The 27,806-nt window shown below is 43.6% G+C and overlaps 1 protein-coding gene across 2 annotated transcripts in view; it reads right to left on the reverse strand.

Annotated features, from left to right (window-relative positions):
- AGBL4 (AGBL carboxypeptidase 4) overlaps positions 1–27,806 on the reverse strand; it is a gene marked incomplete at both ends in the record, with an annotated part of 969,197 nt that overhangs the window by 50,421 nt on the left and 890,970 nt on the right. For both annotated transcript variants that reach the window (XM_084242049.1, XM_084242048.1), the window contains 2 exons: positions 6,800–6,962; positions 10,048–10,200. In XM_084242049.1, coding sequence (XP_084098175.1) covers positions 6,800–6,962; positions 10,048–10,200 — 316 coding nt within the window. The remainder of the gene's footprint in view (positions 1–6,799; positions 6,963–10,047; positions 10,201–27,806) is intronic.

Genomic DNA, 27,806 nt, shown 5'->3' on the forward strand with positions numbered 1-27,806 from the left:
CGACCTGGGCAGGTGAGCCAGTGGGGGAAAGGGCTGGAGGTCAAGTTGGGAAAACAGAGGCCAGCCAGACCCTGACCCCCTTGGTCGCCTTGAGCAGCCTGATGGATGCAGGTCTGAGCTTGAGGTGGGGGGACGGCTTTGATTTTGAAGAGGCTGAATGGCTTTGATTGGACCAGACATAGTCTTTGCTAAACTGAGACTGTTTTAATTTCCTGAGAAAGGTTAGAAAGTCAGGGGCGGGGTGGGGGGCTACCAGAGCATTTATCTCTCTAGATTTAGATCTAGAATCTGTATCTACCTATCTCTAGGGTCAACGAGAGACTAAAATAAATATTTTATAGTACCCAGTGAGTACTGCTTGTGCAAAGTACCTGCTTCTAGTTCACAAATCCTCCTTCCCGTCATGATCTGGCCCTGCCTAGATCTATTTATCACAAACTAACCTTTGTACTATGGACACACCTTCTCTCTGGCATCTATACTCTCTCCTGTGCTATTCCCTCTGCCAGGAAGGCTTCCATTCCTTCTCCTGCTTTTCATCCCATCATCTTAGAGGCCTTGGTCCTGGATTCCCTTCCTTCAGGAGTTTTCCTTCCTTCCTCCCCCCATCCTTGCAGGGTTAGAAGATTCCACGCGCTTCTCCAGCCAGCAAAGCGTCCCTCTGCCTGAGCATTCCACCTTATGTTTTGCCTCTATCCCTTTTCTTTTTCATTTTCCTCTCAATACTGTCATCCTGAGGGCAGGGGCCATGGGCTGTTCATCTGTTTCCTTCTAGTGTCTAATGAGCTTTTCTGGACGGATATATTCATCGTCATGTATGAGGCTGACTTCAAAAGACCCATTGTGAGGCTTTTAGCAGGCTTCACACTGAAACCCAGCTGATAACTGATCTCTCAATTCTGCAACTTCTTGGCCACACCAGCCATCCACTTCTAGAGCCCTCTGATGTCAATGTGTTCACAGCTACAAGACTGTGGAAACCAGTCTGCTCAGGACCCAAGGTCTCTGTTCACGATGTTTTTCTCATCCATTATGTCAAAGAGCTATTTCCGTTTGGCTTGTAACCAGACTATAAACAAAGGCCAGAGAAGCTCTGGGTTATTTTATGATTCCAGTTTAGCCTTTCTCTCTCTCTCTCCTTTTAAAATCGTTTGAACAGAGCATATTTATTACTTGGCAGACCAGTAAAATGTAAATAGGGTTTGCTGAAGAATGGTCTAAAATTCACAGGAATTTATCATTTCACAATAATAACAACAACAGAACAACAAACCACAGGAAGGAAAGGCACGGAACCAATATTTAATGGCCGTGAATGTGTGCACAGGGATTTATCTGCTTATCCCATTAACCCTTCAAATAATGCTGTGAAGTAACTATTCTCGCTTTGCAGATGAAGAAACTGAGGCTCAGAGTGGTTAGCTCACAGATTAAGATCCTCAGCTAGGATAACACAAAGCAGAACTCCCCGCCAGGACCCTGACTCAGTGCTATAGTTTTGCACAGCACAAACTACCAGGCAGGACAGAAGCCTCCTTTTAGATTCCGTTGAAAGTTATGTCTTTCTCCTAGAAAATGAAACATGTTTATTTAGATGGTTCACGAGTTCCTTTTAAAGCCCATCTGTGAAACCCTCAATCAAGAACATCTAAACTAAAAGAAGAAAGTAGCAGTCAGCTTGACCTGATCAGCTGTGCAAGACACTTTGGTACTGATTTTCCCTTTCAGACTGCAAGTTTTTATGCTCCTAGAATCAGTGAATCTTAAGACTCACCACAGAATGGCGTGGTAGATTCTTGATTGTCAGAAATTCATCTAAGCAAGAAATCACATAATTTTAGATTTTAGAATCAGAAAAAGATGGTCAGAGCTGGAAGAGAGAAGAATAGAGATCAAGTTCTTACATCTCTCATTCCACAACTATTCAGGCAGGGGGCATCAGACACTGAGACTAAGAAAAGGGCCAGGGTTTACTCTGCCTATATTTATCACCGGCTGCTTCTGCCACAGCCCAAAATGTACTCCAGTAGTGGTGAAGTCAGAAATCAAAACCCATTCCTGCTTTCAAACCCAGATCATCAGATTAAAGACTCAAAGAAGGAAAGCCAGGAATTCTGCATGAGGCCAGCGGATACGGAGGCAGAAGAAACACTTACTGAGTACCTAGCAGGTGCCAGGGACTTGAATATATCACATGATTTTCCTCTCCCTGTAACCCGGCAAAGTGAGTATTATTATTACTTTTCTTTCGTGAATGGAGAAATAGGCTCAAACAGGTGAGATCACACCTGGTAAGCATGGTGACGGTGTCCATTACTCTATTTCCTGGATATCACGGAGAATGGGAATCAGACAACAAGGCCTGGTAATGCTTAGCTGTTGCTCTGCCAGGGAGAAAAAATAAATTGATAAACACATATTCACAGGTAGGAGGGAGGTGGTCACTGTTGTAGGCCTGAGTACATGTTTCTCAGGATTCCTGGCTTCTTCTAGTCTTCTCTGATCTTATACTCATCCAGAATCTTCTGGATAATTGATTTGACCTCATGTATCCTGAGGTTGGGAAGGCAATACTATGAATGACAAATATTAAAAAAGTAAAAGAAGGCCTCCCTGGTGGTGTAGGGGTGAAGTCTCAGCACTATCAAGCTACCGCCAGCCACTGCGATATGAGTTCAATCCCCGGCCAGTGCAGCAGACCTCTCTTGTCTCGCCCACTGCTGCCCTTAGCAGTGTGTTTCAGTCAATATGCCTGTTCTGCTCCCCACTCTGTCTCTGGTGAATCCTCTTATGCCCCCACCCCCTGCACCTCTGGCCTATACCCCAGTTCTTGTGTGCATAAATAAGTAAAACAAATCTTATAAAAAAAAGAAAAGAAAAGAAAAAGAAATCATGGAATAGTACGCAATGATCAAAAATGATAAACTCATACTATTTGCAGCAACATTGATGGAGCTAGAAGGCATTATGCTAAGCAAAATAAGCCAGAAGGAGAAAGGGAAATATTGAATGGTGTCACTTATACGTGGAATATAGAGGAACCAAAAAAAGGGTTAGACAAAGACAAACTTCAACCAACCATTGAAAGCTGACCATAGACCTGAGATATCCAGAGTAGGAGGGGGAGAGAGGGGCGAGACCAGGGTGGAAAGAGAGCACAGTGGACTAAGTCAGAGGATTATGGGTGCTTTGGTGGTAGGTACCCTGCAGTGACTGTACCTGAATGGGGAGATCCTCCTTGTACTTCCAAAATATAAAATGATGTATATAATGGTACTTCAATGAAAAACAAAGCCAAAAAATTCATGGGAACTGTACCCCCCTTCCTATGATAAGCAGTTGGCATTTTGACAATCTAACCTCTTGATTGTGCTGGCCCCACCAGGGCTCTTTGCCTACAACCTACTAGCACAGTCAATGGCCTCTTGCTCTTAACAGCTCTACCACCACCTCTAACATAAATACAGGTCCCGTTCACATTCACATAGGCCTTGGCAATGTTTTAACCAATAGTCACAAGAGTTACAGCTTACAACACACCCATCTACATTATTTCCTTTAACTTCGTGGTAACTCAGGGAGGTTAAGCATTACTATGCTATGCAGTTAAAAGATGAGGCGCCTGAACCCAGCAGAGTTATGTAACTTGTCCAAAGTGACATAACTTGTAATGGCTGAGCCAGGATTCAAACCCAGATATGTCTGAATCAAAGTCTATTTTCTTTGCATAGCAACACACTTTTTCATGAGTCTCTCTCCAATTCCCATAGCAGTGGTTAGAAAAGTGGGAAGGTCCTTGGTCTCTTTGTGAAGGTGAAGGTGCTCACCTTGGGGAGGCTGGAAGACTCGCTGAAGGGCACTGTCTGGGATGATGTTGATGCTGTCATCAGAATCCAGGTCTCCTGACTCCCAGTCTAGAGGACACTTTCTCCCAGACCATATTGCCATTCCCATCAGACCATGTAATTTCTTTTTCTGATTGGGATATGGAGCCAGCAGCCAACAAAGATCACAATCTGTCTGCCTGAAGTCTCTCTCTGTTATGAGATGAGGGTTTAAAAAATGCATTTTAAGCAGGAAACCAGGTTAAATTCCCCTTGTGTGTGTGTTGAATTGGCTTGAGCTCCCTTGGTGCAGCTCCAGATTCTTCCACTTGACCGCTGGCTGACAGAGCAAGGTGGGGTGGCTCCAATAGTAACAAGGCCTGCTCCACTCATGTGCACCCTCCTATTCCCCCTTAACTCCTTCCAGTCACTGGCTACTGCTCCCACTGACATCCCCATCCAAGCACTTACCACATCTTTTTAGTTCATGTCCTTAATATTTCATGGCACACGGTGCTAACTGGCACTACCCAGTTGAGGTCTGAATCATCTCCACCTGAATTGTCCCAACAGCCTCCTCTAGACAGTCTTGCCCCCTCCAATCTACCCTTCCCCATATAACTTGGGTGACTTTCCACCTCATTTAAAAACTTTCTATTGCTCTCCATTGTCTTCATTTTCAAGTTCAAATTCCTTAATGTCTCATCTCTTGTAGCTAAAGTTCTACAGCCATCTGGATTACTTACAGTCCCTGTAGCAACCTTCTTCCCCATTCAGTCTGCAATATCCTTCCTCCAGCAATCGACCCCAAGCCAAACTGGACATTTCTACTCCATTATAAAATTCAGCTTAGACGTCATTCCACTAGAAGTCTTGTCTGACCTCCTAAAATTGTATTTAATTTCCCTCCCTTCTACCCCAAAGTATAGACATTTTTGTCTTTACATAGTTCTGTTCCAGCCCCTGTGCCTAGAACTTTACCTGGCTTATACCAGACACTCCACAGGCACTTGCAAGTTTCCTATGGCCATCTGGAATTCTTCCACCACAAAACCATACATATTATAATTTTCTACATCTTCTTCTGTCTCCCCAACTAGACTGAAAGTTCTATAAGTCAGGGACCATAAGTTAGGTGCCTTGTGTCATCCCAGCATAGACTGACGGTGTCTTGTGATGAATGAGGATTGGGTATTGAGGGGAAGAAAACTTGAGCATGGGCTGAGGGAGGGGCATTTACTAAGAAACACATTTATTTTACAAAATCATGTCAGAGGCACTCTAGAGAACCCACTAAATTTGACATCAGAAACTAATCACAAACGGAGTGCAGGTCTCCTCCCTCTCACTGTGAAATAAGAGCTGCAGAGCCCCCTTGGGAGCACAAGCTCAAACTCTCCTTCCAGGAAACTTTCTATCTTTGGGGCCACAATTTTCTCTCATGGGAGAGCAAAGCAGGTGCAGTGTGGAATGAAACTGAAGTGTGTATTACAGGATTTAGTGGATCCTGGGGAAGCCAGGGGATACACATCACTGTGTGTGTGTGTGCATGTGTATGTGTGTGTGTGTGTGTGTGTGTGGAGGCATCAGTGTGGCACAGAGATGGTCAGGACTTTGAAAATCAAGGGTCCTCTCTCTCTCTGTCTCAAAATTAAGTCTACTTCCTTAATTTTGCTGAGCACATAGTTATTAAAGTCAGGTCATGGTGACTATAAGTCTTGGTGACTATAGGGAGGGGACACTCGATTCTCATCACAATGTCTGTGTTCTGCTGGATCTGGAACGTTGCGTTAACACCTGGCCTACCAACTGCTCACCCCTACTTCGGGGAATCCCTCTACCTCCTATGTCCACAGGTAGGTAATTGGGCCCCCCAGTGTCACCTGGCTGCAACTGACAGGGTGGACTAGTTCTAAGTCATGCTACAAGCCAAAAGGACACTTCCCTGCACAGAGCATGGTAGGAACTCCATAACATTCACCACAGGTTGAATAAAACCTAAAAAAATGTAAAGCTTACTTCTGGGAGAGAGAATTTGCACATAATAACTTTCATCCTGCTCCTTTCTCCTCTGGCATTGATCATTATTTCTTCTAGAAAACTATTGGGATAGGAGAAACAGATCAATCCAAAAACAAGAGGAGAAAGGAAAGCAGAACCTGTCACAATCTGCCACAACTCTGATTCAGTGACCTGGAAACCAACACTTAGGAAACCAGTATTATGACATAATTTCTAAAAAAAAAAAAAAAATCAAATAAATCAGCAAGTCACTTTGAATTTCATCATGACAAGCTTAGGTGTTTTCAGAGAAAGCTTATGAGGAAGTTAAGAAAAAAGCAATTTGGCAAAGGAGAGAGAGAAGAGAGAGAAAGCAGAGGAAGGAGGATGGAGGAAGAGAGAGGACAGAAAAGAGGGGAGGAAGGGACAGGAAGAGGGAGGGAAGGAAAAATACAGGCCAGGAGAGGAAGAGGAGATAGAGCGAGATAGGGAATGGGAGAAAAATTAAGCAGAGGAAAAGCAGCAAGTGAGAGGATAGAAAGTGGAAGAACAAGAGCATAAGAAGACAGCAGATGAGAGAGGAAGCGCAGTTCTACACGTTCAGGAATAGAAGGCAGGCCAAGAGCATCAAGTCTTCCTCAAGAGCCCTAGGCCTGACCATCTAGCCTGCAGACTCACCACCTTGATGGCCTGCAGGAAAAGAGCATGAGGCAGGGGGAGGTGGGGAGACTTGTGGCACTGGAGGGGCTGATGGGAGAAGAGGCTCATTAGAAGGCCAAGGGGCAAACAGGGCAATCCAAAGAGGCCAGCAGCAGAACAGCTCCTGCTCACCCCAGAGCCTCAGTCCTCACCTCAGCTGGAGACCTAATTCCCGACCTGTCTGGTAAATCCTGCCAGACCTGGATTCTCTCAGCTGGAAGGGAACTGGCCTGAGCTGGGGGGATGGCAAGTGGAAGAGACACTGCCAAGGATACAGGCTTCCTCGGTGTAGGGCACAGCAGCTGTGGTGCCCCCGATGATGTAGCTGTAGAAGGAGACTTCTAGGGTGTAGCAGTAGGAAGTGTGGTCCAGCAGCCCTCCAAGGAAACGACGGCCGGTTCCCGCTTTCACAGCATCCCGGTTAAAGGAGGTGCTAGACTGAGGGAGACAAAGCAGGGAGGAGAGATTCAGGGCTGCAGCTACTGGATCTTGATTGAATCTTACGATATCTCTGGATCTCAGTTTCCTCATCAGGAATAGGGCTATTAATCACAGGATTATTATGAGGACTGATTGAAAGTACAGATGAAAGCATCTAGTAGAATTCTTGAGGACCCAACAACTTCCTTCTAACAAAGATTTGTGGAAATTTGAATGGAGACCAATGGAGCAGAGACAAGTAGACAGAGAACAAGGAACAAATGGCATGAGATGATGAGGAGGAAGTAGAGGAGGAAGAACAGGAGGAGAATGAAAATCTGGGCATGGATTTCAGTCTGATAATATTGCTTCCCATGCACGATCTCATTTAAACTTCAAAACAACCCCCGATGGAGGTGGCATGATTTTTGCCTCCCAAAGGTGAGAAAGTTGAGGTGCCTAGAGAAATGGATCCAGTGAGTGCTACAGCACATGCTTGAACTAAGGGCTGAGTGATTCCAGATGCAACACCTTACACTTCCACCATGCTCCCCTCCGTGAGGGACAACTGAACTCGTGCCCAACATCCAGAGAGAGCAGAGAGCTTCTTCACTAGGGTGCTGGCCACACCCACTGCGGTGGAGAGAGAGGGAATGGTGAGCAAAGAAGTCAACACCTCCAGTCCTCTGTGCCAAAATGTGTGTGATGTCAGCAACTCACTTTGTTTGTCTTAGACTCAGTGTTCTCATCTGTCAAGTGCAGGCAAAAAGCACCTATCTCTTTCCCGGTGATGTGAGCTAGACGGGCGTCTATTCCTCACCCATGGAAACCTCAGTAAATGGAGAGATTGTGGGTTTTTTTAATTTACAACTTATTTATTTATTTTTTTGTTATAATCTATTTTTAATTTTATATATTTTTATATCATTTTTCACTTTTGCACAATGCATGCATTTTCATCTTGGTTATAGTCCCCATGTAATTCCTACCCCGCTTGTTTTGATCCTACTCCCTCCCCCTCCCACAGTGTGTCTGGTTTATAGCTGCCTGTTGATTTTGATTGTTACTTTATTATAATTAATCTTTTTCCTGGTCCCTTATTTAGGTTTTCTAAATTCCTGCTATGAGTGAGACCCACAGGACACAGAAACATTAATTCAAAAGGGCACCTGCACCCCTTTGTTTATAGCAGCACTGTTTACAATAGCTAAGCTATGGAAACAACCCAAATGCCCAAAAATAGATGACAGGATCAAGAAGATGTGGTACATACACACCATGGAATATTACTCAGCATTCAAAACAGATAAACACATGCAATTTGCAGCAACATGGATGGCGCTGGAAGGGATCATGCTCAGCGAAATAAGCCAGAAAGAAAAAGAAAAATACCAGATGGTCTCACACATAGCAGGAATTCAGAAAACCTAAATAAGGGACCAGGAAAAAGACTAATTATAATAAAGTAAAAATCAAAACCAACAAGCAACTATAAACGAGTGACTGGTTTTAATAAAATAATGTATGTCTTATTCAGTAGGACACAAGAAAAGAAAAATGAGAGGAAGAAGGAGAAGGAAAACAGCAAAACAAGACAGGCATTAGCAGAAACACAGAAATGGGGGTGTACATTTAGAGGCAAGGAACAGGATCAGACACTCATAGAAGGTCAGATGTGTAAGGACCACTGACGTCCACTCTCGCATATTAGAGTCGGTGACTGAGGATGAGAATAAGAGAGGAGACAGACTGGATGTGGACAGATGACCTTGACCCTGAACTCTTCAGGAGGCTACCATGCAGGAATGTTACCAGGGAAGCTCACAAATAATGATCACAGACTGTGCTCCATTTGTAGGTTCTGGAAACCTCTCTCTGTGAGGGTCTCTGAGTCCTGTGACCTAATCTTCAGGGAACCCAGATGCAGGAGGCCACAGTCTGTTCTGAAATCAGAGTGATTGCAAAAAGACAAGGCTGTGCCTTCCCACAGAGATTCCTCCAGACACTAGCATGGCTGTTTTCACCTCAGAATTGCAAATGGGAAGCCACCTGCTTCTCTACCACAAAAATATTGGGTGACCTTGCTCTAGAAACTCAATTTCTGGACTGTAGGCATCTTTCGGATGTAAAGAGGGGACTGAACTAAATAACCTCCTAGTTCCTTTCCTGGTCTGGCATTCAAGGATTCTGGGATTCAAAGTGCATCTTACCTTATGGAGAAATTCATCATCTCCACTAATACCCAGGCCTGAAGCAATGGGCAGGCAAGTTTTCAGCTCATCAACTTCAAAAATTGCTATGACCTTTGTGGGCCTCTCCCCCTCTGGGTGCATGAAAATAACAGGCCTCAGAGATTTAGTATCAAAACAAAGGAAAATGTACAAAATCTCTCTCCCATGTCCCCCCCATGCTGATTCCCCTCCTTATCTTCTCTCCCTGCCCTTTTCCAATATTGCTTTTTTGCAGCAAATTATTCTGCCAGTCTACAGCCTCTCCAGTCCTCCTTTCGTGCGTGTGAGGTGGGGAGTAACAACAGTCTCTTGAGTCTACTGAGGTCTTTACTGCCTGCAAAATACTTTCCTCTCTATTACTGCATTTGTCCTCCCAGGAAGCTGTGATGCAGGCAGGGCAGAAAATTATCACCCACCAATTACTGACAAAGAAATTGAGGCCCAGAAGGGGTCATGCAGGAAGAGAATGGTGGGTGCATGACCCCGTTTGGCAGCTAGGCGAGGCAAGGCTCCCCTACAGGCAATGAGGGGGGTGCGAGCAGACCCTGGGGTGGGGGCTGGCTCATGAGACGCAGGCCATGGATCGCTTCTCTTCATGCTGGAGTCCGATCAACTGAACAAATGCCAACTCGTCAGACAGACCAAGGCTACCTTTTCAACGAGTGTCTCTCCTCGACTCTGCTGAGCTATTGAGGGCCTGGGCACAGCTTGTTTTTCTCTGTCTTTATCACCCACAAAAACCTAGCACAGGTAGGTTGCCTGTAAATGTTCAGCTCAACTGAACTGAGTGAGGAGAAAGAGAGAGAGGCAGTGGGGGGAGCATGGCAGGCGGGGAGTGGGCTGGGGCCGGCAAGGCAGGATTTCTGTCTTACATAGGAGAAGTCCTCAGCATTCTGGCAGAGGAGCTTGGGGAACACAGCCTGCCGCTGGAACCGTTCCTCATCCTCAAAGATGTTGCCGTACATGAAGCCATTCATCATGGTGGAGTGGGCGTGGATGTCAATATAAAACTCCAGGCTTGTTTTCTGTTGAGAGAAAGGAAAACAAATGATAAGTCTGGGCCACAGGACTTGCCTTAAAGGGACCAGACACTAAACGTGCATGTGCAAGTGCACACATGTGCACACACGTTTCCTTTCAAGCCAGCCCAAGGTGTCAGCAGATTTAGCAGCATTTGTAAGTGAAGCCAGCAAAGACCAATTTTTCCTCACTTTTTTAACCATCTCAAGGTCTGAGGTTTCTATTATTAGCATCCCTCTCCAGAGGCCTTTCGAAGAAGTGAGGTTTTTGTTGGGTTAAGTTGTGATGGGCCTTACCCAGGCAGTTTATGTGAACAATGACTAGAGGCATTAACAGAATTTGTTTCTCTGATTAATGAGAAATACCTTCCACCTAACATGATTATATTTGCACTGGACCTGCTTATGATTTTGTTCTGACTGGGTTATTTCTAGCTTAGGAGGCTCTGGGGTGAATCATGGTCCCTCTTTGAGCCTCAGCTTTCTTATTTAAAAATGGGATATTTTTAGTCCAGCCTCAGCAAGTTCTAGTAGATATCAAACACAGCGATCCGAATTGCTATCACTTACTGTGTGTTTAATGCATGCCAGGTCAGGGAGTGTTACATATGAGATCTTAGTTAATCCTTTTATTTAACTTAATTTCACGATGTCACAGCTACTCCCCAGTAGTATCATATAAGTAGTACATGGGGGGGGAAAAACAAACTCGTAATCTGTAAGAATAATAGTGACTAGTCTTTCTCTACTCTCTGCCTACACAGGCTTAAGACACTTCCTTGCTTGGTATTATTTATTAGCCTTCCCTGTGAGCCCATGAAGGTAGGAGAATTATCAGAAAAGTCCTCTGAGCCTGTCTGAGAATAATGTTCAGTAGCTGTATGCAGAATGCACACGTAAGCCCAGAGAGATCACTCCAAACACCATAACAGACCAGTAGAAACTGGGGAACTTCTAGGTCCCAAGATCTTCAATGTACTTAAAATTTGATCCCTTTCGTATTTGTTTATCCTTTCAGGCCCCAGATGGGGAAGAGACTTTCCCAAACTCATGCCATAATGGAGACTAGAACAGGCTTCCTGGCCCTGGCCCAGTTAACTTATGGTCATCAATGGCCAACACCAGAAACAGTTAAGGCCAAACCTGGCCACCTTCCTGTCCTCTGGTTCAGTCCTGAAAAAGAAGATAAGTCCATGTTTTGAAGTCTTCTCCCTTCTTGGGACACTTTCAAACGAAGTTAAAACCAAATGAAAACCATGTTGCTTCTGGAATGTGGGCCTGATGACTGTCATTTCATTTGCCTCAGAGTTGGAGTGAAAAATTATGCCTTGCCGAGCTCCCAGCTCTCTGGGTAGCATAAGCTGTCTTTTGAGAGATACAAGATGCACTGCGCTGTGTGATATTAAACTCATCATTTTCAGCTTTGGAGGTGGAATACACAATGATTCAACAGGAGCCCTATAAAAGTCATCTTTGCAATTTTATTTTCTTCAATTGTCTGTCTTTTCCTCTGAGCTTTTGATGAGCTGCAGAGGAAAGGAGGAGGTAGAGAGATGACTCGAGAAATGTGTAAGGAAAAACTACAATTTATAACAAACAACTATGAACCGGAGACACTCTATGGGGGATGGGAGGTGGGGAAAGGAGGGCTTGGGGTCAAAATAAGGGGGTTGTAATTGTATGGAGAATATAAAAATAAAATTAAAAAAAAAAACCTACAATTTATATTTCTGGCTGTTGGCGCTAGAGAGGGCCTCAGAAACAAGTTTTTTGACCAGTCCCAGACCAGCCCTGAGTTGGGACTGTTGCCTACTAAGGCCGGTCAGCTGGTTAGTGAGGGGATAAGAATTAGAAGCTGCTCTTCTGTTTACCATTCTGGAGTGACGCGCACTGTCCCCTTCTGACACCTGGCATTTGATGTGCTTTTGCTTGAAATAACCAGCAGGTGGATTATATTGATTGGTTTACATGGTTCAAGTCACAAAGATATGAAAGAATTTAGTGAACTCTCTTTTCCTCCCTTCCAAACATCCCTCCTACCACCCAGTTTCACTCACCAAAAGCAACAAATAGCATTGGGGTCTCATGTCTCCTTCCAGAGATAGTTTATGCTCAAACTAACAAACATTACTTCCCCTTCCCCCACATTATACACAAATGGTAGCATGCAAAACATACTATTCAGATCTGTTTTTTTTTTTTTTAACATATCTTGGAGGTAACTATTTGTCAGTACACAGAGACTTACCACATAGAAACTATTTAACCTAGTTGCCTATTGAGGACATTTAAGCCATTTCCAATCTTTTCCTGGTACATTCAATGTATTAGTGATTGACTCTCTACATACACCATTTCACACATATACAATTATAAGTAGGAAAATTCTTAGAAGTAGAATTTCTGTGTCCTCTGTGATTTGCAATTCTGATCAATATTGACAGATTGACCTCCTTAGAAGGACCAATTTACACTCCTGGCAATGTTGTAAAGCTTCTCTTTCTTGGTTGCCTTGACAACGTGGGTGGAATCAAACTTTTTGATATTTGCCAATTTGATGGGTGAAAAATGATATCTAAGATTAGTTTTAATCTGAATTTCTTAGTATAATTATCTTTTATTATATGGTTAAGCATCTTTTCATATGTTTAAGAACTATTTGCATTTTCTTTTCTATGAATCATCTGTTCATTTCCCTTGCCCATTTTAAAAATTGGGTTGTTAAACTTTTTTAATTTTTGACTTACAGAAACTATATTAGAGACTTTATGTGTAGCATAAAAACTTTATGTCTCAGTTTGTCATTGTCTTTGCTGTAGTTTTGTTTCTTTAATTTTCTATTGAAGTCATAGTGGTTCATAACATTATGTAGGTTTCAGGTATACTGCATTTTAAATTGATGCATAAACACACACACACACACACACACACACACACACACACACACACACACATATATATATATATATATATATATATATATATATATGACATGTTTGCCACCAAAAGTTTAGTTACCATCCTTCATCATAAAATTGACCCCTCTAACTCAATGTATCTAGCCACTTCCCTTTCTTTCTGGTGATCACTATTTTGTTCTTATGGCCTAAGGGTTTGTTTTTGTTTATTCATTTTTGCTTTTGTATATCTTACATTTGGAGTCAAATCCACAAAACTATCACTAAGGCTAACATGCAATTGTATTGACTAGACCTCCAAAGTAAAGATAAAGGATTAGCTACTCTCTAAGGTTACTTCCCATTCAGAGATTCTAAGGACTGGATTTAGAGCACAAAAAAGTTCTCACAGGGATCTCCCTGGTGGCACAAGGGGTTAAGTTTCAGCACTATGAAGCTATTGGCAGCCATTGCAGCACAAGTTCAATCCCCAGCCAGGGAGCTAACCCAGATGGCACAACAGACCTCTCATGTCTCTCACACTGCTCCCCTCAGCAGTGTATTTCAGTAAATCTTCCTGTTCTGCTCCCCATTCTGTCTCTGGTGAATCCTTTCAGTCCCCTGCACCTCTGGCTTACACCCCAGCTCTTGTATGTATAAATTAAAAAAAAAATAAATCTTTTAAAGAAAAAACGTTCTCAGAAGTCTACATGTTTTGGGGCTGAGTTTGAGGTCTTATGACTTTTCATCCTTCATCACACATATTCAGCACTTTACTGGAAATGCTAAAGACCGCAAATACCAATTCCAACAATATCTTCACTGTGCTTTGTGCCTACGTAACTTTATGAATCAGCATTGGTCCAGTAGAATGGAGCACTAAAAGTAGAAGCAGGGTTTCTACCTGTACTTTAAATTTTAAAATAACCTGTGACCATGGACAAGTAGCAACATTTCAGCGTGCCTCAGTTTCTGCGTCTTTAAAAAATGATCATTGGGTGTGGTAGAGGATTTTGGCTTTCTTAAACTTTTCATGATTTCTTCTCATCTTCAGTTAAAATAAATCCCTCATTTTTCTCCAAATAATTACTTTCTTGGGCTTTGATATCAGTAGTTGTTACCATTTACCTAATCCAGCTGATATAGAAATGTCTGTCTATAAGTTCCTGGAGGACATGTACCACATCTGATCCAAGTGCCACTACCTTTTACTTGTTCTACTATAATAGCTGCTTACCTGGTGTCCTTGCTTCTTCAGAATAATATTTTAAAATGCAAACAACTCATGTCACTTCCCTAATTAAAACTGTTCTTGCAGTTCCCTATTGCTCACAGGATAAAGTCCAAGCCACTTAATTTATTTTAAAAGGGACCCTGCATGACTGCGCCCCTGCCCCTGTCTAGTTTCATCTCCTGCCACTTCTGGTCTCATATTTTACACTTCAGGCACAGGAGCTACCTGGAGTTCTTCAAACCATTTGGATTGTGACTATTCTCTATACTTAAAACAAATATTTCTTCTGTCTGGAATATATTTTCTTTTTATCTGGCTAAGTCAGATTGAAATTTAAATTTTAAGAGAAATTGAATAAGAGCTTACCAAGCCCATTTTCTTTTCCAGGAACACAGAAGACATTTCCCAGTCCCCTTTACCACTTTATTGGATGGTGAGAGTGGTGACAACTGCCACTTTCAGGCTTGAACATAAAACTCACACACCAGCAGTCACATTCTCTCTTGCTCTGTGCATGGAAGCTACATATAAAAGCAAAGGTACTGGAAGAAGGAAGATCCTATGTTCCTGGATTATCAGTGGGAGAAAAATGGGCAGGCAAATCCCATGACATTTACTTAACCTTTATTGCACTAAGTCACTGAGATTTGGGGATTGTTTGTTACAGCAACTAGCACTAGTCAACTGACTATTCAATGGACCACTGTTCAATCTCAATTCAGAAAGCCTTATTTATCCCTTGGACTGAAGCAACAGTCTCCTTTGCACTCTCATAACTCAGGCTACATTTCTCCTGAGGCACTTAGCACATGGCATAGTAATTCTGTGTTTATTTCCATCTCCCGTTAGAATGTAAGCGCTTTGAAGACAGGGACCACACATACACTGTTCTTGCAGTTTTGGTTTTAACCTACAAGACCAAAACAAGTGCTGGTATACAGTAGGTTATTGTTAAAGGCTTGGTGAAAGAATAGATAGAACATCAATCAATGGAAAGATGACTAAATTAAATGAACAAACAGAAGTATCTTGAGTTTTTTCCAGCAGTCAAATGAGGTACTTTTCTGTGGCCATGTTGGAGCCAGAGGTGTGTTGCTAATGTGGGGCCCTTAATTACAATTTGGGATTGAAAATAGAAGGAGGTAAAGCATCTCTGTTCTTTCCTTCCAAACTTAAAAACCTTAATTAAAATTGAGTGATGAAGGGCTGTCCCCTTGCCAGCAGCCAACAGCTCATCCTGCAATCAGGAGCCTAAAGAGTAAATTAAAATCAGTGCCAATAAAATTAAAACTACCATGGGGCATATTTGCAACATAATTTAGTGTGGAGTTCGCTTCCTCCTAGACACCAGGGAGGAAATGGGTTTTTTTCCCTCTACATTCTGAGCTGCTTCCCGGCTTTACCTCACTTGGCACAGGCCAAAACCTGCTCTTGGTGCTGAATCTTTCACATTTGGGCAGCACTTCAGGGTTTATAATGTTTTCAGGCCAAAGAAGCAAGGGAAATGCAATCCAGGAAAGGCAGAGGGGTTTATCTCAGGTTTGGAGATGAGAAAGAAACTGAAGCTTAGGCAGGGATCATGGCAAGTTGAGATCTGGGAGTCCCTTCTTATAGAGGAAGGCCTGGAGCTCAGAGAGCTTAAGTAACTTCCCTAGAGTAATGTAGCAGGGAGTGGCAGAGCGGGGACTGAAGCCCAGGCCCTGCTTGGCTACAAGCCTCTCCCCTGCATCCTAATGCCTTCGCAGGAGCTCAAGGCAACCACTCTGACCACCATCAGGAAGCGCCATGCAGGTTCCTTCATCTCTGGCCTGGGAGACTGTGGAATCTGGACCCTGATACATCCTACCTGGCTTAGTCTCTCCTGACACCCCTGGGAGGGGCAAGGAAACACAGAAAAAATTCAGACAATTCCCCTGATGAAAATTTGCCCTTAAAAGCTGTTTCCCTATAGCATCAGGCAAAAAAAAGCCCCTAATCCCTTCATTTATTATCAACTAAAATAGCTCTCTTTTTTTGAAAGTTAAAGTTCCATATAATGGAAATCAGGGCATGTACTGGTAAGGAAGGACAATTTTTAGAAACATCGAGGAATCTTTAAAAAAAAAACAACTAAGCAGATCAAAGAAACATTACCATGTAAAGTCTAGATCTCTGAAAGGGGAGGTAAGGCTCCTTCCTCAGGTACACCCTGAATGTAGCTGGATAGACATTCCTGACACAATGAATATGAAGAACCAGTAGGACAAAAAGAGGAACCACATAAGAAACAAGGCAGTTAGCCCTGGGAAACAAGGGGCTGGGCTTCTGGAGCCTCTGAGCTCACACCCCAGCCTCACAGACTTACACCTTCCAGGCACACACACGTTGTCCTACTCTGAGTTTCTGTGGTTGCTCTTTCTGCAGGTGGGAACACCCACCCCTTCCCTTCTCTCCCCTTTCTGCTAATATCTTGCTCATCTTTCATAACCTAATTCCTATGGCTCCTTGTCTAAAAAGCCTTCCTTGATTTTTGCAGAGATAGCAGCTCTCTTCTCTGGACTCCCACAGATTTTTAAAATATGCTTCTGTTAAAGCACTTATCATGCAGTTTATTCATTCATTTGCCCATTCATTCATTTGACAAATAGGCCCTGTGAACCTATTATATGCCAGGGCCTAGGGCCTACTGGTGAACAAGACAGATGAGGTTCCTGCCTTTGAGGAGCTGACACCCAGGTAGGGATGACAGAACCTGAACAACTAAGCAAGGTGATCACAGATTGTAATGCCCTCTAGGAATGCACAAAGGTGAGCATACCTTGGGACAGTGAATAACTGAGTGGGTAGGGGCAGGTCTACTTGAATAGTGTGATCAGAAAAGGCTTCTGTCATTTGAGCTGCATCTTACAGGATGGTAATAACAAGTCATTCAAAGAAGCTGGCAAGAGAATTCTGAGCAAATAGAGGCCCTGAAGCAAAGAGCAGAAGGAAAGTCAGTAACTGGATGGAGACAGACCCTGGATATGTGCCTGAGCAGTGCACGCTAGACCTTGTGGACGAAGGCAGATTCTGATTATATCCCACGCACTGTGGAGAGTTTATTTAAGAGCAGAGAACTGTCAAAGGGATACCTCGTTTATTGTATAAATTGTGGATTTTAGTGGGACATGAGAGCGAACAGACCAATGGTTTCCACAAGAGCTCAGAGTAGTTTGAATGACAGTAGAGAATGGAGAGATGAAAAGAGAAGGATATATTCAATAAATATTTTGGCCACACCTCTATGGGACCTGCACATGGATTCTTTGGAGGGAGAAGCAAAGATGGACCAAGGGTTTGTTTCTTGAGCAATGGAGTAGACAGTGGTGTGGTGGTGAGGAAATTGAGGGTTCTGAAATGGATATCTGCAGTATGAGATAATCACTTGATATCAGACTGAAGTGTCAGGCAGGTGGTTCAATGTGTGCAAATGGGACCCTAGGAGAGGACTGGACTGGAGATATAAAGGTAGGCATCCTTGGCATGGAGGTGTTGTTTAAAACATCTTGGAGTGTGTGGAGCAAGAAGAGGTCTCAAGAGTAAACATGGGGCTCTTTAAACTTGAGAGTTTAGGTACAGGAAGAAGTAAAGAACACTGACAAGTGGCCAGAAAAGCAGGAGGAAAGAAGGACAGGAGATTTCATGAAAACCAAGAGTAAAATAAAAAAGGTTTTATGAAGGAGGAAGTGGTGTGTGAACCCTGTAAGGGCCAGAACATGCCTGACTTACCTCTGCATCCCCAGGGTATATCAGTAGGGGCTCAGCACAGAGTAAGCACGTAGAGGCATTTTCTGGGAGACTAAATATATAAATGAATAAATGAACCAGGTATCCTGAACTCAGGGGAAGGCACAATAAGGAGTGTTGTGATGGGAGTCTCGGGGCTTAGATTCCATCCAGAGGGGATATGGAAGGAAAATAGTAATGATAATATAACACCTACTTTCTAATCATACAGCGATACTAGGGGCAGGTATCCCTTGGCACAAGGGATAAGAACATCCTGGAGCTAAAACTTTGCAGGGTAGATTGACATTTTCAAGTACTTGCACATACAATGAAAAATTTAAAGAGAGGCGTAGGGCATAGTGTTGAGAGGAATTTGGGTGCCCAACTTACATAAATAGAAATCTGTTCTTTGTTCCCTAGGACATTTTTGACAATGACCATCAACTTGCACATTTATAGAGTTTATGAGCTGTTCTCACACCAATTAGCTCTTTTGATTCTCTCAACAATCTACTGAAGTAAATTGGATCATGTCTTTAGGTTCTCAGAAATAGGTCAGACACTGGCTTGTCAAGATGTCATGGCTGGTTAGGGTCTGAACTGGATTTTTAACTTCTATCACACCCCCTTTACAGCCTCTGCTTGATCCTCACCTTTGGGGATTTCCCCAGGGGCCCATTCCTGCATCAAGAGTAGCCATAGATACAAGTGGAAAAACCAGATCTCCCCATCGGAAGCCAGGTCTGAGTAGGAAGATAAGTCAAACTAAGAAGAGGGCTGAGATATAATATTTAGGCCTGTGAGAGCCAAGGGACATTTTAATTTCATAATTAAAAGTTAATGTCGTTTCATTATAAATCAAAGGCTGATGAAACTAGGGCACCCCCAGGAACATATTAGGAACTCAATAAATGTGTGTGGCCTGAATGTTTGGAGACATCTCCTGTAGGAGGTTGTTAGCTTACCCAGAGAATAATGGATGCAGTCTAACCACAGAGCTGGGGGTGTGGTTGGGTTTCAGCAAACGTTCCTTTCTTTCAGAAACTCCTCTTGGCTCTCCTACTAACCTGCTCTGTGACCCTGGAGAAGGCCCCCTCTCTCTTCAATTTCCTTAGATTTGATGACTTCTCAGTGGCCAATATAGGCTGAAGGTCTTATGTCTTTTAATCATTGCATCATCCTGCTTCATACTATTTTATTCATTTATTTATTGTTGTCTTCCTCCGGCCTCTGAGAATACGTTATGCAGTCTTTCTCTCCTGATACCCTGTGAGGCCTGAGCACATGGTCCTTTATCTTAGCATGACCCCGTGGGCAGAGACCACTGCAAGACAGCAATTCAGCCATTCCCCTATCCTAATGCAGTTTTCCCATTTGGCAGAGCAGATATCACTGCTTTTCAAAGAAGTGTTCAGAGGTGCCAACATTCATGCTGAAATTATGTATTTTATCTTGGAGGAAAATAAGATAGTTCCTTTATTCAGTGTAGGCGGCCAGAGGAGAGGGGGGGTGGAGAACAGTGCAGGCAGGGGATCTGCTACCTGCTTCATTAGTCTTTCTTTCCCTTCTCCCTCCCCCAGTCTCATCTTGTCCTTAATGTCTACTCTCCTCACTCCTTCCCTCCTTTGCTCTGCTGTTCCCAGGCCTACTCTCTCTTTTTTCAACTAAGAGTACATACGCAGTTTAGGTGCTCTGGGAGATCTATGTGAAGATAGTTGAAGGGACGGCTGAAGGAAACATCAGTTCATTGGGTGGCCAGAAAAGACCTGCTGGAAGAGGTGATTGTAGAGTAAGGTGTTGAAAGATGAGGTGTCCACCAAGTGGGTGACAGGAAGGGAGCCCCCAGTGGAGAGAAAGACATTGTAGGCAGAGGGAGTTGTGTGAGCAAAAATACCCAAGCCAAAAGCCACCTAGCCCATTAAAGGAACCAGCAGGTATTTTATGGAAATATAACAGGATTAAGATTGAATTTTGCAACTATTGTTGTGGAGGCTGTGATGAGCAAGAATTGAAGGCTCTAAGACTAAAAGGTATGTAGAATAGTCAAGTTGTTTTTGTTATAGTCCAAGTAAGAACTACCTGAAAAATGATCAAGTTCCCAATGAAAGCAGGGCCAGGAAGATGAGCAAAAGGGTACCAGTATGTTATAAAGTCAGACAGGCAGTGCTGGATCTGAGACCTAAATTTTTTTCTGATTCCCAGGTTTCTGGCTTGGGGGGCTGGGAGGCTGGCAGGCCCATTCACTAAGGTTAGCTCTGTCATCCTCTCATAAGTTTGAGTAGGATATTTGTATCCTTGGTACGTGTCCCAAGTTAGAGTAAGATCTTATCAAAAGTTCTATGTTATTAGTTTATAACATTTTGATCCCTAACAAGTTGATTATTCCTAAGCATGGTTATTTGAGTGAAAGAAACATGTTCCCTATGTAATTATGTGTTCCCTATAAAAATAGAGCATAGTTAAGCATAAGTGTTGCATGTTTTTTGATAGGCTATAGAATCAGAACAAGTTATATTTTTAAATCAAACACCTAAATATGCATAATCAAGCACTTGTAAATGGGACAGAGGCAGGGGTTTTCTCAAGCTATTACTTTGCTACTGGCTTTTCATGACCTCTGAAGACAAGACTTTGATTGTTGTGGACTCTGCACTCGGTCAGAAAGCAGCAAGGAGTGAGAGGCTGTTGTCAGAGCAGAACACGGGCCAGACAAGAAGGGAGGTGGACAAACCAGGTTTTATCTCTTGGCTTGAAGCAATTCCCAAACAGTGCAGATTCCTTTATCCATATCTACATGAAAACCTTTATCACAATCACATAGAATGAGTTTGTGGCTTCTCCACCTCTTTGGATTGCCCAGAGTTTTGTCCCCCAACTCTTTCCTTTGACACATGAAATACTATCAATGACCTGCACAACTTGTTCATTACCATTATCTCATTCACATCACACCTGCTATCTAGATGGCTATGCTGTTCAAGATTACATAGCTAGGAAGTGACAGAGCCAAGGATAAAAGTTAGATCTTCTGTCTACTGTGCAAGTTCTTCCTGCTACATCATTTGCCTCGATCCTCTTTTTTTTTGGCCTGGTCTTGGGGGAATTCCAGTGGGTAGACCAACATCAGACATTGAAAATATTTCCCATGTAAGAATATCTAGGTCCTCAGTGACTGCCTCCATCTCCAACCTCATTTTCTGCTGTCTGCTAATAGATAGATATTGCTTTCACCATGACAAGTCGGCAGTTTTCAGACCATGCTGTGCCTTCCAAGGCTTTGTTTGCTATGTGCCCTCAAACAAGAATGCCTTGCTCTACCTAGCCATCCTCCAAGGCCCCATACAAGCATCTCTTCCTCTGTAAAGCCTTCCTTCACCTCTCTGGATATAGCTGAGTATGCCCTCTTTCACTTATATTTCAGTTATATTGTCCCCCAATTCTCCTTTTTTATTATACTCATCTCTCTGTTTCATGATGCATGCTTTATAGGTCTATGTCCCCCACTGGACCCAGCACTGGTCAATAACTGAAATCTTTATATCTCCAACACCTAGCCCAATGCCTGACACATAGTAGGCACTGAGGAAATCCTTGCTGAATGAATGGATGGATGAGTTAATGATGGAGAAGAAAACATCCCTAGAGATGATCTCTATCCTTGACCTTCTATGAGAGATGTTGTTATGGAACAGAGAGAAGGGTAGATATCAACGGGATATATGGCAAAAAGTTCTCCCCTATTCTGGCTCTTTCCCCTTTTTTCTAGCTTGCTATTGGAACAAAAATAAGGAGTACATCATAAGCAAAGCTGTATTTCCTGTTTATTGCCACCAGGTTAATAATCGTAATGGTGCGAGGAGAAAATGAGGTGTTATGTAAAATCCTGCATTGCAGATTTTGCTGCTGATGTAAAGAACTCAATAAAGTGTAACACTTTAATCATAGAGATAAAAATCGCACAGCAGCTTCCCACAGGCTCCCAGAGCCTTAAGACAAAATAGTTGTGGGGAAATGAGAGATGAGAGAAGAATATTATCAGGCATCAGAAAAGTTATGTTTGGGCTTTTGTGTTTTTTTTTTTTTCCCTTCATCTCTAAAAAACAGAACAAAATTTTCTATCTTTTTCCAAGACATCTTGTATGAATCTCTGTATCCTCTGGAGAACATGTTCAGACTTCTGGGGGAAGATTTATTCATTCTTTGCAAAAATTGATTTGTTTAGGGAGAACTGAATTCCTGCCTTTTAGGTGACTCTGTGGCCTTTAAGAAAACAGGGTTTGTCTCTAAAAATGAAAGCAAGATTGGGATGGGAGCTAAGAAGGTTGGTAATAGTAAAACCTCTATTTTTTATGATGGTTTTGTGATGCGGGGAAAAGATCATAGCAGGTGAAAGATCATATCAGGAGATGGGAACTCAGCCAACCTTGGGAAAATCATCTTCTTACCTCTGTGCTCCTTTCATCATTCTTCAAATAAGGGCCTGCACTGGATGATATTTAAAGGTCAATCCTGCTCTGACACTTACCCGTCTGTGAAGCTCGGGGCAAGGAAGCTCTTGATGTTGGCTCTTGTGGTCCTGGACTGTCGCAGCAGCCACCCATCTGCACTCTCTGTTTCACTCAAAGCAACTACTTTCCCCACCACCACCCAACCCTGGTCTCCATGCTGGAGCCGAGTGACCAGTTTATAGCAAGTGGAAACTATACACACAGCCTGGAACCAGACTGGAGAACCTGCCAGTATGGAGCCCCTAAGGCACAAGCATGCTCTGTGTGTCAGCATGCGATCTATACAAACTAAACTGTGTGTATAGTTTCTCGCTCCCCAAAAGCGAGAAAGCCCCTGTGCCTGGAGCAGAGTGAGAGAGGCAGAGCATCAGAGGACAGGCCTTTTGAGAGGTAATGGGACCCGATCAGCCAGGTCTTATAGGGTTTCAATGTGGTTGCACACCCTGAGCACTCCCCCAGGGAAGCACAACTAACACTTGCAGATGGGAAACACTGCTGTAGGCTGGAACAGGCAAATTCCAAAGAATTGTAGATCTAGGCTCAACCCCTGAGCTGGCTGTGTGACATTGAAGGGTCACTTTATTTCTTTGAGCCTTAGTTCTCTTGCTAGCAAACAGAAAGAGCCAACAAGACCATCCCCCTCACAGGACTGACACAGTCAGCTCAGGGGCTGCCCAAGGGCCTGCCTGAAGCACAGTAAGCATCCAGTAATTTCTTTTCATACCATAGTAATTATTTCAGGTGTTTTTAAAAATAAGAATATATTCTAGGCTGCACCGCCTAATACAGTAGTATTTTCATTAATTAAGATTAGCCTTAAAAGAATTCAGTTGGTTGGTCGCACTGACCACGTTGTCGGAGTTCCACAGCCAAGTGTGGCTGGGTGTTCCTTTAATGGACAGTGCAGGAGAGCACACCCAGCAGCATCAAGTTCTGTGGGGTGGAACTTTCTAGCATCTCAGCAGTTGGAGTGCAGTGCAACTTATCGTACATGTGCTACTTCACTTGCCCAAACCCATCTACCAACATACATGCACGTCCAAACCACGTAAGCAGGGCTTTTAGGTTAATGATAATATGTTTCCTTACTAGGGAAAAATAAATCTAAGTCCAGACTCTGAGTCAATTCATTGAGCATATCAAAAAGTCAGGCTCTGTGCTACATAATTCACATTGGACAGTATATTACATAATTCTTTAAAGCAACACTCACACAAAGTAGTATCCTCACCTTATTCTAACACAGAGGCTCAGAGTAGCTGAGTAACTGGACTGTAGTCACAGAGCTCATAAGCAACAGAATGGGACTTGCACTCCAGAATACACTACTCCTTTTTAAAGGGAATTTCAGAGATGAAGGACTTAACTCTTTACTGTCCTTGTTGAAGATGTAGGTAGCTGGAAGTGCCCAGGGACTCCCTCGCCATCCTGGATTAGTCCGAGAGACTGCGGACTTCCACAAAACAAATCCCTTAGACTTTCCATCTGACTTTCTTGGCACATGGGTGTTGGCAGTGCCAGATACACATCACCAGGTCAATTGTGCAGAAAGTCCTGGGAAGCATATGAATGGGAAGGGATGGCCAGTCTCAGAAAACTGCAAAGAAAGAAGGGACATTCCCTACCATTTAGAGCAGTAGTCTTTTCAAGGTTTCTGTTTTTTAAACCTGGTGTCTTGAATATTGCATGGCGAAAGGTGGTCTGTAGTTCTGCAGCAGGAAGGGGATTGCTTATGGGGGCGGGGAGGGTGTCTGAGTTAGTGACTGCCTGGGAATACAGACAGAAGCACAGCCAGAGAAGCAGAAAGAGAAATGGATATTTGGAGGTTGTATGGCTGGATGGACAGATAGACAATCATGCAACCAAGCAGATAGGGAACAAGTGAAAAACAACTAACAGAAACTTGTATTCTAGATTTTGCAAACTCTGAGCTTCTACCAAATTCTGAGCCTCAAGAAGGCTGGCATTTTGTCTGACTCTTTTAAACCCTCCTCTCTCCACACATATAGCAAAGTGCCCATTCTAAACTGGATACTCAATGGATGTGCCTGGGGATCAAAATAAAACATGTGAGAAGGTGATAGTGAGGTGACAATAATCCTTCCTACTTGTATGGTACTTTGTAATATATAAAAAGATTTCACATGAAAAGTCACACTTAATCCCTCATCTAGCCTTTTGAGGCTGGTATTATAATCCTCATTTTATTGATGAGGGATCCTTGGTTGAGAATGGTGCAGTGACTTGTCTAGGGTGATGTAGGGAGGTTGAGGGACTAGATAAATAGGCAGGTTAGATAGAGGTGCAGACTGATAACTAGACAGTTCTAGGCAAACAGGCAGAGACAAGACAGGGGAGAACAAATCATGGATAAATGACAAAGACAAATGGAGATGGATGGGTAGATGCTGAATGAACCTCCAATCTCACCTTCTATCCACGACACACGGCTAGAGATATATTTCCTAAACACAAATCTGACCATGTCACTCCTCCACTTAATAAACCTCTAGTGCTTCCCTGAAGACTTAAGGGTAAGATGCTTTCATGAAAAGCTTTTATGACCCCACTCATTCTGCTGACCTTATATCCTATCACATTTTCTTTTTTTCTTTAAGATTTATTTTTATTTATTTATTTATACAACCACTGGGTACAGTCAGAAGCACGGGAGGGTGAGAGAATTCACCAGAGCCAGAGTGGGGAGCAGAACAGGCAGAATGAGCAACGTACACTGCAGAGGGGAGCAGCGGGCGGCAGGAGAGGTCTGCGCGCCATGTGGGACCCTCCTCTGGTGGCCGGGGAGCAGCCGGGGATCGAACTGGCGCTGCAGAGGCCGCGGGCAGCATCACAACCCAGCGCTCAACCGCTGCGCCACCGGGGAGGCCCAATCCTATCACATTTCTACAGCATTCTTTACCCTGGTCACAGGACCTCCTTCAAGTCTCCAGGAAGTAATGCCAATTTCACAACTCCACTTTTTTTTTTATTACATGATCGTCCCCTTACCTTAAAACTCTTTCCCCTGCCCGTGGATGCCTGAACCACTGCTACGTATTCTTTGAGCCTTGGTGTTAGCATTGCCTCCCTAAGGACATCTTTTCGGACCAGACTGGGTTCACTTTCTGTCCTCACCGTCTTCTTTATTAAGAAGTGAACGGAATAGGAAGAAGACAAACTGAAATAAAATGACCTGGATTTAGGTCCTGTGCATTCCTCGCGTCAACTGCATGACGCCTGCAAGAGATGCACCCTCACCTCTACAGTGGACCTGATACTATCTGCCCCAGAATCCTGCTGGGATTAGAGATAATGTAAAAATGCCCAATGTAGAGTAAGTGCCCTACATGTGGAAGCCAGTTTGACTTGGGGCTGGGCTCCCGGGGGACTGTGAGCCTCCTGAGCATGGAGGCTGGGTGTAGCACTTCTCTGCATCCCCAGCATCAGCACTTAGCACACGAGGGTTCACCGACAACCTGGACACAGTGAGGCCATTGGTAAAAGGTGTTTCCGGGCACAACCTGCACTCACCCCAGTGCTGGGAGGAGGGGGGAGGTTGGAGAAGTCAGGTGGAAGTGGATCCCTGAAGGTGAGCATGAAGAAATGGGTGACTGCGATCTATATGAGGTTTGTGTCAAATGTTTAGGTTTAAATTGTATGAATTTTGAAGATACAAGGTAATGTTTATGCAATTTTTGTAAGAGGCTGTTCTACCCCCGCACCTCAAAACACAGACCTCCTGTGTTCAGCTGTGGCTGTCATTATGCATGTTTAGGTGGTGAAGCGTCAGGTTAGGCAGCCTAAGAGTGTCAATGTTACTTGCTTTTATTTCCAAGGTTTCTTCATTTCCTTCTGACTTTTATTTTCCCTGTGGATTCACAGATTTCTTGAAATTCTCTTCCTCACTCGCCTACCTTTCCTCTTCCCACACTTCCTCTATGCTGGACCCATTTTCTGCTCCAGAAAACTAGCTTCTAGGTGAACAAGAGTCACTCTGACCCCTCCTCACCCACCCATGCAGTCTACACAACAGTGGGCATTAAGCACAAGCCTCAACATGGTCTAGGACAAGAGACCGGCCCATAGGCAAGGGACAGGGGGTGGTGGGGGCTCCAGAGCCAGCATCATTTACTCTCCTCCCTGACTGCCAGAGCAGGCCTGCGGGTCATAAACACCCACTATAGGTTAGGCTAGAGGCTTCATTGAGATTCTGCTCACAGTTAGAGCTGCTGCCGAGTCTTCCCAGCTCTGTCAGCTGCCCTGATATCTGTGTGTGAAAAACCGACAGGCCGCCCAGCCCTCTGGCAGCCTGACAAATGGCTTAGAAGGAGGCCTGAGGCTCCCTGGTGGAGGCCCAGGGCTCTAGGCTCTAGGGCAGGGTGGGGGAAAGGGATTCTCCTGTCAGGTGGCCTGACTTCGAACGAAGGCCAGGGGCAGAGAGAGCAAGGAAGAACAGGGGTGGGAGATAGAACTGTGGGGAGGGCCCACCCCAGATTGAGTCAGTGCCCATCTCACCCCCTGCTGAGAGAGCTGAAGGGACTAGGAATGCACACTCTGTTTTGCAGGGGGCACGTACCCCCTAAAGTACTACAAAAAATTTATGTCTTTTGTCACCCACAAAGGGATTAGTAGTACAACCAATCTAGCAACAATGAAAACTAATAGAGCTAATACAAATAAAGTACTGGCAGGTGTTGACTTGCTGTCACTGGCAGGTGTTAGGACTTGCTCTTAAAACCCAACAATCCTCAAGATTTAATGAGAAAGGCAGGCATTGTGCTATGTTTTACATTCATTATTCATTATCTCTTTTAATTTTCACCTAAGTCAGAACTTTAGATAGTGTCCTCATTTTAAAGATAAAGAAAGCTTCAGAGAGGGAGCCTCAGTTGTCCAAGTTACACAGCTGAGTAAGAGCGAGCAAGGATTTTAAATCAGTCTGCGTGACTACAAAGCACATGCCTTAACCACCAGGATATACTCTAGATGAGTAGTTTGTATGTTTGCATCAATGTAAGACTATCTCTATTGCTCTAAGGAAATAACATCTTTTTTTTTTTTTTAACTCTTTAGTCAGGAAAAACAAAAACTCAAGATAGAAATCAACCCCTTTATATTTAAAGTGCAAGTGTTGTAACATTCCACAATAGGGAAAGAAAAATAAAATGCTAGGCTCAGAAATAGGGTGTTCACTAGACCCTAGGAAGCAGGGAGGGAGAAAATGGG

This window comes from Talpa europaea (genome assembly GCF_964194135.1).
Source record: "Talpa europaea genome assembly, chromosome: 9".
Classification (NCBI taxonomy): Eukaryota; Metazoa; Chordata; class Mammalia; order Eulipotyphla; family Talpidae; genus Talpa; species Talpa europaea.